The 13917-nt window shown below is 41.5% G+C and overlaps 1 protein-coding gene across 4 annotated transcripts; it reads left to right on the forward strand.

Moving 5' to 3' along the window:
* Positions 1 to 3789: 3789 nt before the first annotated feature.
* Positions 3790 to 13590, forward strand: LOC109906574 (uncharacterized). 4 transcript variants are annotated; one of them, XM_031792152.1, is made up of 6 exons: positions 3790 to 3881; positions 4966 to 5075; positions 5634 to 5745; positions 5881 to 5999; positions 10030 to 10122; positions 10469 to 13590. In XM_031792152.1, exons 1-6 carry the CDS (start codon positions 3848 to 3850, stop codon positions 11180 to 11182), a joined length of 1182 nt encoding a protein of 393 aa, XP_031648012.1. In that variant the 5' UTR covers positions 3790 to 3847; the 3' UTR covers positions 11183 to 13590. The 4 variants fall into 4 exon arrangements, with proteins under 4 accessions (XP_031648012.1, XP_031648014.1, XP_020359920.1 ...); XM_020504330.2 differs by lacking the exon at positions 3790 to 3881 and adding an exon at positions 4009 to 4822 and having other exon boundaries at positions 10469 to 13581; XM_031792154.1 differs by lacking the exons at positions 10030 to 10122; positions 10469 to 13590 and adding an exon at positions 8857 to 9886 and having other exon boundaries at positions 3791 to 3881.
* The last annotated feature ends 327 nt before the right edge of the window (positions 13591 to 13917 follow it).

Genomic DNA, 13917 nt, shown 5'->3' on the forward strand with positions numbered 1-13917 from the left:
AAGTTGACACAGACCAGAATAATTATTTTATGTGGGGTCCTTTACTTGCATATTGGTTGGCCTCCTGCTACATTGTTGTGAACGTATGACAGGTATTGCTTGCAGTTGCATGCATGTTACAGAGGCTGAAGCTAAACATTTAACAAATAGATAAGCTATTTTGCTTACTGTTGAAGAATGATAAATAGCCAGACTTGTCGTGTTTTACTGTAAAGCTAATATTGCATGCATTAGGACTGCTGGTGTTTAATTTCTAATGATCAGGCTTGCATTGCATACAATCATACTACTACAACACCCATTCATATTATTAAATTACTCTGATGGTCAAGATAGCTTGGTTTCTATTCAACTCATGCATTGTTAACTAATATTGCTAGCCGATATGATGCAATATAACGCGATTAGAAGGCCTAGGCTACTTCATCCTAATGTAAGCTAAATGCATTGGATACAAAACAATCACTGGCATATTGTAAAGGATAACATGTCCAATTTAATTATTTGCATGCATATAAAACAATAATATATTACATTAAATGAATGCACTATTGTACTATTATTGCCTTTCTCTCCTTGAAGAGTATTAGAAAGATGAACTACAGCCCCCTGATGCCCAAGCTTCAAAACCAGAACTTTGGAGAATGGCGAGACATCAACACTTGTCATTTAAAAAATAAATATTACCACTTATTGGTTTTCCTGTGTCTGTGCATGAATCCTTAGAACACAGTCCATTGTACAGAATAAGTCATCCCCAAGTGGGGGACAAATGAAGGAGATGAACCTCCAACATTGTTGTCACAGTTGTAGACCATGGATAGTTGAACAAGGTGTTTGTGCTGGGCAGGAATAAAAACTTGCACACACACCCTGGGACACAAATCGCCCACATCTTTATTTTAGAATGAGCTGACAATTCTGTATGACAGAAGTAGATCCACACTTTATTCTCTATCTAACATAGGGATGTTGCGCACTGCTGAAAAAACTTGATAATTTAAAAAATTGTCTTCATATGCAATTGTGCAACATGAGCTGGGAGGAGAAAATGACAACAAGAAAGTTAGCAAACAGACACTACATGCATGTACTTACCGATCACATAAGAATGCATAAATAACCTGGCTGGCTAGCAAGAATAGATTGAACCAAACACAGCCAACTGCGTTTCCTACGTTTTTACTCAAATGTTAAAACATCGTACCTCCAAACCAGTAGGATATGACTTATGTCCTGCCAAGCCGATGCCATGGAGTGAAATGAACACATCAGTTGCCAGCTGTCCCTGAAAAAAACGATTTGCTAGATTTGTCTTTAGCTGGCTAGGAAATTCACGAATTCAGGATTATACAACTGTTAGTGTCTTCACAATTGACACAATGCTGACCTTAAAGATCGCCTGCTAGCTAGCTATCAAGTCAGATGTTGGTTAGCAAGTAAGCTAACTTAGCTTGGCTGATAAATGTCACCAGTGATTAAACATGTTAATTCAAAATTAATTTGTAATTTGTTGAACTTTAACATAATTTGGTGAATAAATACACGTAATAATTACATTTCACAAGGTTATTCCAAGTGTGAACTTCTGTCCATTGTTAATACAGAGATTTTTGTGTCGCAATATGTTATGGGATACGGTCCCCGGCGAAGGGTTTTGACTAGAAAGAATACAGCTGTCAAATCAAAGGCAGTACTTTGATATAAAATTGTTTTTGACAGAGTGAGGGCTTTTGCATAGGTGCTTTTTTTTGTGTTAATTTTTGTGGGACAGAAAAAATGCCCTGAATGTAAATTAACGTCATTAACTGGTTCCCATGCTTTTAAAATAGAGGTTCTGTTCTGGAACAGTATAGATCACTTTTGTTTTTCGGTTTGGGTGCTGTTCCTCAAATAATTTCTTTATTTTCATGTTTTTGGTTCTGTTCCCTGAATCGGTTCGAACCCTACACTTCAGACATTGGCTCGAATCTACAAAGCAAACTATAAAATATGGTTCATGCATGCTTTTTTTCCCAGATCTCCCAAGTATCCTTATAGAACTTCTGATATAGTAAGTATATACTTGTGTTTACAGAAATATATGGAGATCAATGAAACTCTGGAAAATCATCTGAACACATACATACTATGATTGACAGTCCATGCTGTAGGATGGTTCAATTAAGTATATTTTTCATTGCGTCGACCTAACTTTCTCAATCCATTTGTCCTTAGGAAAGCAATGTTTGTTTGTGTCCCCCACACGGCCCCCACGTGTTTGCCCAAGAGGGTTTCATCCACAATAGGTTCAAAATGGGTCGATGCGCGTGAGGGCCCCCACCGACCTAGAGGACTGGGTCATCTCACTCTGCAAGGCCAACAACAGTAAGGACTTTAATCAGGTCAACACTCGCAAGGACAGACGGTATTCCAGAGCGCGTTCTCGGAGCACACGCAGAACAGCTGGCAGGGATATTCATGGTTATTTTCAAACTTTCCTTGTTCCAGTCTGTAATCTCCACGTGTTAAACTGACCAGCACCATTCCTGTTCCCAAAAACCTCCCTGTAGCACTCAAATATGTAATCATGAAGTGCTTTGAAAGGCTGGATATGGCACACATTGACTCCATCATCCCAGACTCCAATATGCATACTGCTCCAACAGATCCATAGGACAATCTCAATTGCACTCCACACTGCCCTCACCCACTAAGATAGGTATTCCTCTTATGTGAGAATGCTGTTCATTGACTACAGCACAGCGTTCAAAACTATTGTCCCCTCCAAGCTCGAAACCAAGCTTAGGACCCTGGTACTGAACACCTCCCTCTGCAACTGGGTCCTGGACTTCCTGACAGCTGACTCCAGGTAGTGAGGGTAGGCAACATCACCTCCGCCACTCTGACCCTCAACATGGGATGTGTGCTTTGTCTCCTCCTATAGCCCCTGTTCACCCACAACTGCATGACCACTCACAACTCCAACACCATCATTAAGTTTGCTAAAAACAACATGGTAAGCCTGATCACCGGCGGCAATGGGACAGCCTACAGGGAGGAGGTCAGTGACCTGGCAGTGTGGTTCACCTTTATTTCACCTTTATTTAACCAGGTAGGCTAGTTGAGAACAAGTTCTCATTTGCAACTGCGACCTGGCCAAGATAAAGCATAGCAGTGTGAGCATACAACAAAGAGTTACACATGGAGTATTGATTGAGGTGTTAGTGAAGGGCTGGAACAAATACCTGTAAACTCCTGTCCTGTGTAAAAACAACAACAACCGGTGGTTGTCAGGACTAAATTTTCCCTCATGTACTAAACAAGCTTTTGAGGTTCCTCCCCTTGTTATGTACCCCACTTGGGGATGACTTATTTTGTACAATGGACTGTGTTCTAAAGACTCATGCACAGATACAGGAAAGCCAATAAGTTAATATTTCTTACAATTACAAGTATTGTCTCCCCACGGTTCTGGTTTTGAGGCTTGGGCAACTGGGGGCTGCAGTTCATCTGTCTAATCCCCTGCAAGGAGAGAAATGCATTAATAATATTAGAATGGTGTATTCATTTAATTTAATATATACTGAACAAAAATGTAAAAGCAACATGCAACAAGTTCATAGATGGAAATCAGTCAATTTAAATAATGTCATTAGGCCCTAATATATGGATTTCACATGACTGGGCAGGGGCTCAGCAATGGGTGGACCTCGGACGGCATAGACCCACCCACTGAAGAGCCAGGCCCAGCCAATCAGAATTAGTTTTTCCCACAAAAAGTATTTATTACCTACAGAAATACTCCTCAGTTTCATCAGCTGCCTGGGTGGCTGGTCTCAGATGATCCCGCAGATGAAGAAGCCAGATGTGGAGGTCCAGAACTGGTGTGGTTACACATGGTCAGTGGTTGTGAGGCCGGTCGTATGTACTGCCAAATTCTCTAAAACGATGTTAGAGGTGGCTTATGCAAGATAAATGAACATTAAATTATCTGGCAACAGCTTTGTTGGACATTCCTGCACTCAGCATGCCAATTGCACGATCCCTCAAAACTTGAGACACGTGTGGCATTATGTTGTGTGACAAAACTGCACATTTTAGAGTGGCCTTTTTTGTCCTCAGGTGCACCTGTAACAATTATGCTGTTTAATCAGCTTCTTGATATGCCACACTTGTCAGGGGGGTGGATTATCTTGGCAAAAGGCAATTATCTTGCTCACTAAACAAGGATGTAAACACATTTGTGTGCAACATTTTAGAGAAATAAGCCTTTTGTGCATATGTAATATTTCTAGGATGTTTTATTTCAGCTCATGAAACCAACACTTTAAATGTTGCGTTTGTTGTTCAGGTTAAATTCCTGTTTGATATGGATGCATATACACCGAGCGTACAAAACACCTTTGTAATATTGAGTTGCCCCTCAATGAAGGACTTTTATTTTATAAAAACGAACAGCAAATCCCCCTATTGTGGCTAGTTTCACATAGGTGCTAGCTAGCACTATCACCTTCAAACTACTTAGCACGTTCACATACTTGCCATTGTATAAAGAAAGAGACAACCATGGCGAATTGTGACTATTTACAAACTCAGCTAACCTCTGTTTTGAACTCGCTTGTTAAAATTGCGGTCGTGGAACTACTGCGAATTGTGGAGGATAGCGCCGTTGAACTTCGTCTGGAGGTGTCCAAGAGTAAATTTGAGAACGAAGCACTGAAAATTGAGAACGAGTCTAACAAAAACAAGTTACAGAGTTTGGAAGCAGAACTGTGGACAGCGGGAAATCGACCATGTTCCATGTGTTATCGTTGTGTTGGAACTCCAGCTCGCGGTAAAGGTAGGGCAATTTGCTAACGTTAGTTTATTCGCTTGCAATGATGGAGGCGTTACAAACTGGACAGTGCATATGGATAAGCAAGAGACAGCATTTAGCTAGTTGACGTTCGCTTGCTTATTGTGTTTCTTCTGTTTGTGGCCCAGGTGGATGCGTCAGCCCCAAAAGAGATAGAGATGCTGCTGGTCCTCCTAATTCTTCGGAGGAGGACAATGCATCATCATGGCTGCAACAATCTGCTCATACCATGGACGAGGTACAAGTAGCTAGCTGTCTAACCTATATTGCTACCAAGCTAATGTCACAACAGCAGTCTGTCACCTAATATATTTAGCTAGTTAGATGCTAGCCCTTGATCATAATTCTGTTCTATTACACATAAATCGGACTGTGCAGAGTTTTGTTAAGAGTTTAAGAGCCCCCGACACTCAATCTGAACATTAAGACGCATTGCTTGCGGTACTGTACGGTTTTAGAAGCATAATGACCTTATTTTTCATACCAGCTAGAAATAATATCCAATAAACAAAAGGTTCAATTGATACACACCTGTTTATATGGTTATCGCCATATTACAGCGTGTGTTTATGAAAGACCGAGCGACCGCCTGTGCTGATGAGCTGTCTAGCGTTCTCTGAACACCTCTGTAACGGAAGAAGGCCGCCAGAAATTCACGTTTATAAGAGTAACGTTACATCTAGCCCAGGAGTAAAATCTTGGACTTACATAGATGCATAATTTGCATCCCATGTGCATATTACTTCATGGTCTGTATGCAAACATGTGGGACTTCATTCCACTGTACTTGATTCAGACTACAGCAGCCATGGAGAGGGATGGGATTCAAATCGTTGTCATTAAGAACGAAGCGGGGCATGAAGGCACACATCGGAAGAAGGACCCACAGGCTGGAATTTCAACAGAAGGTAACAATTCACATTTGCCTCATGTCGAAAGTGTTGTTACATTAGATTGTATCAGGTCCCATTGTCTATGATTTGAAAGAATGTCCTTCAAACTGTCCTACACCTCACTTACAAAGCTTGTGTCTCTGTTTGCAGGTGAGCAGGCGTGTCCCAAAGTGGACATGGTGTATGGCAAGGAGTGGAGCCAAAGCCTGTGGCGAGACAGAGATGCTGTCAAGGAGGACTCTGCAGGACCATCGGTGACCCATCGACAGGTCAGTTCTCTTTCTAATGCAGAGGTCCTTATCTGGTAAAGACATGTAAGCTTTACATACAGAAGCTGTTGACATGTTTGGGAGTGTCCGATTGAGACCTACAGCCACAGAATTAGATTGGAAAATGTTTCTCTGTCTTCAGTGCAAAATGTGATGACGCAAGTGCATCATATGATAACACTTTTAGATATTAACTTTACTGCTGGCATGCAAAAACATTTGGGAACCATTTCAACAGTGGACTAATGAAACAATACTACATGGTTATTTTGAGTAAAATATCCCTTTTAAGTAGATAAGTCTCATACCTTCTCTGGCTACTTCACTTGACTGAGTTCACATTCCAATCACAACAGACTCCGAGCCTTTGACAATGAATGGGGAAAAAACGAAAGGATGTAATGCAAACTCAGAGTTGACAGAAGTGAACTTGGAGGAAGGAGTATGATGGCAAGAACAGTAGGGATGTAATAATTCACTTAAATGTACAGGTCCCCCGGTTCAAATGTTTTAAGAGGAGCCAAACCGATTGAACATTGAATCACCGGTTCACCAATGTTTTTTTAGTCATTGTTATATTCTGAAAATATCTCATCTGTTGTGACTGAATTGATGCTTCCCCTCCTTTGGTTCAGTAGCCTATGAACTGTTATGCTTGTAACTGTATGACTGTCAGATAACAACTGTGCGCACAGTTCAGGAGACAGCTGCTCGAGCCAACGAGAGGTAGGCCTATCCCTGTTCCAATAGGCTATTCATACATCTGCGTGGCATCTTTAACATTCAGATGCTTATAAAATGTCTTTCACAATGTCATAAATCAGACTTTATTAGTTTAGTGACAAGCACTGTAATTTGCTTGTCAATAAACTAATTGTAACTAAACTGTTACCAAATGCACTGTAGAAAATTGTGTTTTACCGGAGTTGTGTAGCCTAGGGGCGTGGACACAACTCGCATCCAACTGCAGATTGGGGCTTTCAGTCAGATTCTATTTAGATTACTCAGGTTCGCCATAAGAAATAGTATTGGTAGTTTTTTCTTTAAACAATATTTTTTTACCGGAACAGGTTAAGACGGCAACATTTTCTGGAGCTGAGCATGGTCTCATTCATTGGTCAAAGCTTAAAATTCCAAACGGTATAACCATTTGATTTTGAGACCCTGTAAAATCCAAAGCTTTGTTATATTAATTGGCTAATGCCAGGCTAATTTCTAAAGATAAATATTGTCATAGGACGAGCTCACTATTTTTTTATCAGTAAAAATGATACGTTTTTGGGGGGGGGGGGGGTTGGGGTCAAAAAGCATAAATTGCCCACACCCCTGATCTGATAGTGAGATGCTCTGTCTGCCCTATGGCTTAGGGACAATGCTATCTGGGATCCTTGGGACGTCCCTACCCTAATTTTCTTATTATTCTTTAATAAAAAAGTGAACTGTACAATCTGCTTCCTGCTGTTTAGGGAAAGGCAAGACCGATTTCTAAAAAATAAATTAAAAAAGAAGCCAACTAACTCTTAGCTTTTTAACTAGCTCATCGGTATGTTTTTAACTTTAAATCCTAGTCAATCCAAAAGCCCAGATTTTTATAGGTGGGAACCCAATCAATGGGAGAACCATTTAATTAATAAATTGAGTGTACAAAACATTAAGACCACCTGCTCTTTCCATGACAGACTGACCAGGTGAATCCAGGTGAAAGCTATGATCATTTGATGTCACCGGTTAAATCAACTTCAATCAGTGTAGATGAAGGGGAGGAGACAGGTTAAAGAAGGATTTTAAGCCTTCAGACAATTGAGACATGGATTGTGTATATGTGCCATTGAGGGTGAATGGGCAAGACAAAAGATTGAAGTGCCTTTGAATGGGGCATGGTAGTAGGTGCCAGGCACACCCGTTTGTGTGTTAAGAATTGCAACGCTGCTGGGTTTTTCATGCTCAACAGTTTCCCGTGTGTATCAAGAATGGTCCACCACCCAAAGGACATCCAACCAACTTGACACAACTGTGGGAAGTATTGGAGTCAACATGGGCCAGCATCGTTGTGGAACACCTTCGAGACCTTGTAGAGCCCATGCCCTGACAAATTGAGGCTGTTCTTAGGGCAAAAGGGGTGGGCGGGTGCAACTCAATATTGAGGTGTTCCTAATGTTTTGTACACTATGTAGTCCATCTGATTTTGTTGTTGCGAGAATTAGAGAACAACATATTTAATCTTGGCCAAGCAGGGCATTTTGTGAGGCAACAAAGTCAGATTACAGCTCTAACACCTGGTCTACCGTTGGGGCAATAACATACATTACAGTATAGTCTGCATACAGATTAATATTACAAGTTAACAGACCAATATTATTTATGTAAAGAGAACATGTCCCAGTACCGAACCCTGTAGTACACCTTCGTTAATATCCAGGAACTTAGACTTAACACCATCAGAAATTAATGTTCTGTCTGACAATTCTCAAACCACTTGCAAGAAGCCTGGTACAGGCCTATTTTAGTTGACCTTTGAATTAAATTGCGATGATCAACACTGTCAAAGGCCTTCGAACAGTCTATAAATAAGGCAGCACAGTGATTTTTATGATCTAAGCAATTTAACATATCTAAAACAAGAGTAGCAGCTGAAACTGTGCAATGCCCAAGTCTAAAACCAGATTGGTGGACATTAACCATAACCATTTTTAAAGTTACACTTCAATGGGGTAGGGATGTCCCAGGGATCCCGGATAGCATGGATCTATGGCTCAGCTCCGGTACCCTACACACACCATTGATGCGCACAAACACACACTTTTTATTTGATTTATCTCTAACACACTGATTGAAAAACATAGCTCTCTCTCCACAGTGGCTTACACCTGGGCAGTCAAGCTCTGTGGACTTACGAAATCTGCGCCGGCGCCGAAGAGTAAGAACTCAACCGCACCCGCAAAGGAGAGGGACCTACCTCAGGTACACCCCCGAGCAAAGGGCCAAGATTGCGCGGATGTGCATGGAGGTGGGTGCACAGATGGCCGCAGCCATGATGTCTGAGGAATTGGGGAGACGCATCAGCCCCAACACTGTGAGGTCCATGAGGATCAGCTACGAACAGACGGTCGAAAGCATGGGCGTCCAGAAAGTGGAAGACCTACCCCATTTGAGGCCATTCAGAACAGACATGTTTGATGAGGAGATTACTCGCTTCGTAATGGTGAGGAAAAGAGCTGGAGGTCAGGTTAGCCCATCCATGCTGATGGTAGCTACACGAGACATTGTGATGCGCAGAAACCCAGAGATGCTGGCAGAGAATGGCGGTCATATCCTAATCAGCACAAATTGGGCCCGTTGTTGGCTCCGGCGGTTGGCAGGAAATAGAATCACGTCAAAGAGGTAGTGAAGATATTTGCAGGAGTCCTCTACTGTTAGGACAGTGTTTTTACATTAATGAGAATTTCTCGTGTTTGTGTGTTGAAGTTAAGGAAGATGTGTAACATTGCGTGTTGACTGGTGCCCAGTGTGGTTAGGAGAATCTGCATGCAGTATGTAACCGGATGCCATTGTGCTGTGTTCTCTGAAGTTAGTGTTGGCAGTTCATATCTTTAGTATTTACATTTGATGAATATTCAAACTTTTTGAAGCGAACTATTCAGATAAATGCTTTTCAAATTTTGTAAGGGGCTAGATGGGTTTAGTGTTATAATAAATGGTATTATGTGTTGTATGAGGTAACCACATATGCTTTCGTTTGCTTTTTATGTATATTGATGTGTATAGTGTAATTGATGTTATCATGCAAGGCTCAGCTGCAAAAGAGACCATGATATCAGCATGACTCCCTGCTTAAATAAAAGTTGAGTTAAATCAAGTTTATGAAAATAAATATATATACACCTCAATCCTTAGTGCCTCTTATGTTTTATTTCTTTAGTACCTTAGCGTGTGTGTGAGAGAGAATGTGTTCCCATTACAGAAGCCTCGGCATGTGCCATGGAAAAAGTAACAAATGAAAGCTGTAACATGTAATATGTCAAACACACAGGTCAAGACTGTTTCGGCTCAGAAAAGGCGGAGTGTTTGTGTAAAGAAGTCCGTCATAGAAGATGAACCTGCTGACTCAGATGCTGGTACCCAGGTACATCAAAATGAACCTCTTTCCATTATTTGTGGTATAAAATAGGGGAGGGGGGGGCTGCTTGTTGCACTCAGAATGTGAGAAGAAAAATGATGCTTCTGATCGGTCAAGCCCTGAGTGAGGCTGATTACTCAGAATCAAGTACATTTACATTACCCGGAATATGACTTAGTGAATAGGTGCTGCCAGCAATGGACAATGTACAAACAGAATACAGACTAGTATAAGATAATTAATGGAAAGGTGCAGTGTTGGACTCAAATGTGTTGTATCAGGTACAACTTCAGTATATGGAAATGTATGTGTAGACAGTGTGACAAACGTTCCTCTTGGTCTTTCTCCACAGCACCAGAACACCACTGAATCCTGTGATGTGGAGAAAAGTTGTGCATTTGGAAGTTTTGAACCAGAAAATTGTTTGAACTTTGAAGGAAACCACTTCTTGACTTCACCAGTCAACATCATGGTCCCGAAATGTGTGAAGCTACCAGGTGCAGCAGCTGTCATGGACACCCAATTAGACAAGTCCATGGACTTTGACAACATGAACAACTCTGGAAGAAAGAAGAGAGGGAGAAAAAATGGCCCTTGTAAAGGCAATGTAAATTACTGTTTTGTATGTGGAGAGCCCCAATCGAAGATCTCCCGCCACTTGAAACAGCACGAGAAGGAAAATGCTGAAATTGCTTATGTCTTAAGTCTTGACATAGCTTCAAGACAGAGGAAAGTGTTGCTGGAGAAACTGAGGAACAAGGGAAATTTCCAACACAACACTAACGTCGTAAATAAGGGATCCGGGTGTCTCAAAGTAAAAAGGAAACCCAAACCGAATAGTGGCGCGAAGAGATTTGAACCTTGTCTTTACTGTAAAGGTATGTTCATTTGGCAAGATGTGCGGAGGCACATGGGAAGATGCCCTTGTAGACCTGAGGGGGGAGATAAAAACCAAGAGCATCATTATGGCAAGAAGCAGTACTTACAGAGCTGCTACACTGGACGAGTGAGCAGCATGTTTAATAAAATTGATGTGCAGCTCACACCTGACGGGGGGATTAACTAGCACTTGTATTTTTGCCTCGCCACGCTGTCTTTGCCCTCGTTTGGGTGCTAGCAAGCATGCTAGGCATCAACAGCCAATCCATTAGGGTCTAGAAGCTATAGTGAGATTAAATTGGTCAATAGTGCTGCGTAATCAATCAAATGTATTTATTAAGCCCTTTTTATACATCAGCAGGTGTCACAAAGTGCTATACAGAAGCCCTACCCAAAACCCCAGATAGCAAGCAATGCAGAAGTACGGTGGCTAGGAAAAACTCCCTAGAAAGGCAGGAACCTAGGAAGAAACCAGACTCTGAGGGGTGGCCAGTCCTATTGTCTGTGCCGGGTGGCGATTATTAAGGCCAGATTGTTCTCCAAAATGTTCAAACATTCATAGATGACCAGCAGGGTCAGATAATAATCACAGTGGTTGTAGAGTGTGTAACAGGTCAGTGTATTAAGAGTAAATGTCACAACTTTTCATAGCTGGGCATTCAGAGGTCGAAATAGAAGGTGTGGTAGAGAGAGGGAGAGTTGAAAACAGGAGGTCTGGGACAAGGTAGCAAATCCGTTGAACAGGTCAGGGTTTCAACCACCAACTTACCATCCTGAGACAAGGTCGAGTATAGCCCACAAAGATCTCCACCGCACGAGCCCGAGGAGACGACAAAAACCGGACAGGAAGAACACGTCAGTGACTCAACCCACTTAGGGACGGCAGGGGAGAGCACTAAAAAGCCAGTGACTCAGCCCCCGTAATGGGGTTAGAGGCAGAGAACCTAATGGAGAGGGGAACGGGCCAGACTACACTCAATCATAGGACCTACTGAAGAGATGAGTCTTCAATAAAGACAAAGGTCGAGACCGGGTCTGCGTCTCTCACGTGGCTAGGTAGACCATTCCATAAAAATGTATCTCAATAGGAGAAAGCCCTGCCTCCAGCTGTTTGCTTAGAAATTCTAAGGACAATAAGGCCTGCGTCTTGTGACCGTAGCATATGTAGGTATGTACGGCAGGCCCAACCCTTGAAATCAGCCTTCGAATACTCAAGCTAAGAGTTTTTGCATAAAGTTAATCTTTCCCCAACTAAGGTCCCGCTCTTTTCACGCTCACATTGCCCAACGCTCCCTGCCCAATTTCAATTCTCTTCCACTCAAAATGAATGGCTTTCCGTAGTTTAATCGTCTTTAGTTAAAAGGTACCGTGAGAGCGTTTGATAAAGTGGCTCAAGCTTTCTCCAGGATACATTCTGTAGCAGCTAAATGCCTACAATGACGGTCTACTTTCGTTACACCAACGCTACGCCCCCAGTATAGCAGCTCTGTTAGGGGCTGAACTCAAATCGCTAAACTCATAAACCAGGTTGGAACCATAATGTGTAATACTCTATAAATTATCCCAACAGTGTTCAGAGTGGACTGTCAGATTTTGTTGTTCTGTTTTTTTAAAGAATATCCTGATTTAGCCTCGGTTTAAATTCTCCTCTTTAGGAAATGCGACAGAATGAGATTTGGGTTTCGGAGGCGTGCTTTGGTGTGTTTGTTTGTGTGTGTTTTGGGAAGCGTTTGTACTTCCACCCTGCCAAAACATTAGTCACTCATCTTTCTAGATAACGTGAAACCGTGTTGCCTTGAAGTAGCTTAGACTAGCTAGCAAGCTTTCCAACTTCTTTCGCCAATTAGCTTCAGCCGACAGGTGTGCGACCGTGGCAGTTGGTTTGAATTTATTTGGTTAGCCTACCTGTGAGGCTAGCAGGAGTTAAAGTTCCTAGTCACTGCTGGTTTGGAGATGACATAGCCTAATACAGACAGAAGCATGTCTGTTCTACAAAATGTATTCCCAAATAAATGTATTCTCTAATATTTTATTTTCTCTGTTACGCTGTGTGCACTGAAGTGACATGCATGATTGTTGATGACACTGATGTTCAGATGAAGCGAATTAAATAGTCTATAATGTGCACCAAAACAGCGATTAACTCAAACAGCGGTGTGTAGCCTACCGTAGCTGATAATTCAAAGCTTATACTTTATCACTCAGTATGTAACTTTCCAGTGCTACTATTTTTGCCATGTAATGTTATTAAAATTTAGACAGACCAATAGTAGAATAGTTTACCTAGTTAGCTTGTGTATTCTGTTTGCAAGATAAATATTCCACTCGAGCACAGTAGGTTGGTGGCACCTTAATTGGGGAGGATGGGCTCGTAGTAAAGGCTGGAGCGGAATCGGTGGAGTGGTATCAAATACAGCAAACGTATGGTTTCCATGTGTTTGATGCCATTCCGGCCATTATCATCAGCCATCCTCCCCTTCGCAGCCTCCTGTGCTCTCAAGATGCATTCACGTTGCTAGAGCCATAGAGGGAAAAGTATTCTTACAAGTCAATGCACAAAAGTTCTATATGCATTCGCAGGAAAACACTTTTGGCCTTTGTTGCTAAAACATGTTTAATTCACACAAACTTACTCAAAGTTTCAGTATTGATTATTTTAAATGCAAGAACATGTTAATTTGCTTTCATGAGTTTATTCTCTCACTGCCCTAAGTTTAAGACGAGGGTTTTGCTATCTTGGAATTAAGAACATTTCCAATAACTTTATTTTCAAGAATCTAATTTCTTAACTTTTTGCTTAGTGCAATACATTTAAAAAAAAAAAAATAGTTGAGGAATACCAACTTTCTTAAGTCTATAGTTATGAAAAAAATGTCTTATGAATGCTTTGTGAATCTGGGTCCCTTCACTTTTTCCACATTT

Source organism: Oncorhynchus kisutch, linkage group LG16 (genome assembly GCF_002021735.2).
Source record: "Oncorhynchus kisutch isolate 150728-3 linkage group LG16, Okis_V2, whole genome shotgun sequence".
Classification (NCBI taxonomy): domain Eukaryota; kingdom Metazoa; phylum Chordata; class Actinopteri; order Salmoniformes; family Salmonidae; genus Oncorhynchus; species Oncorhynchus kisutch.

Coding starts and splice junctions, on each gene's coding strand:
- LOC109906574 (XM_020504330.2), top strand. CDS start 4,549: ATGGCGAATTGTGACTATTTACAAACTCAGCTAACCTCTGTTTTGAAC. Junction 5,076..5,633: donor CTGCTCATACCATGGACGAG/GTACAAGTAGCT, acceptor TACTTGATTCAG/ACTACAGCAGCCATGGAGAG. Junction 10,123..10,468: donor ACTCAGATGCTGGTACCCAG/GTACATCAAAAT, acceptor CTTTCTCCACAG/CACCAGAACACCACTGAATC.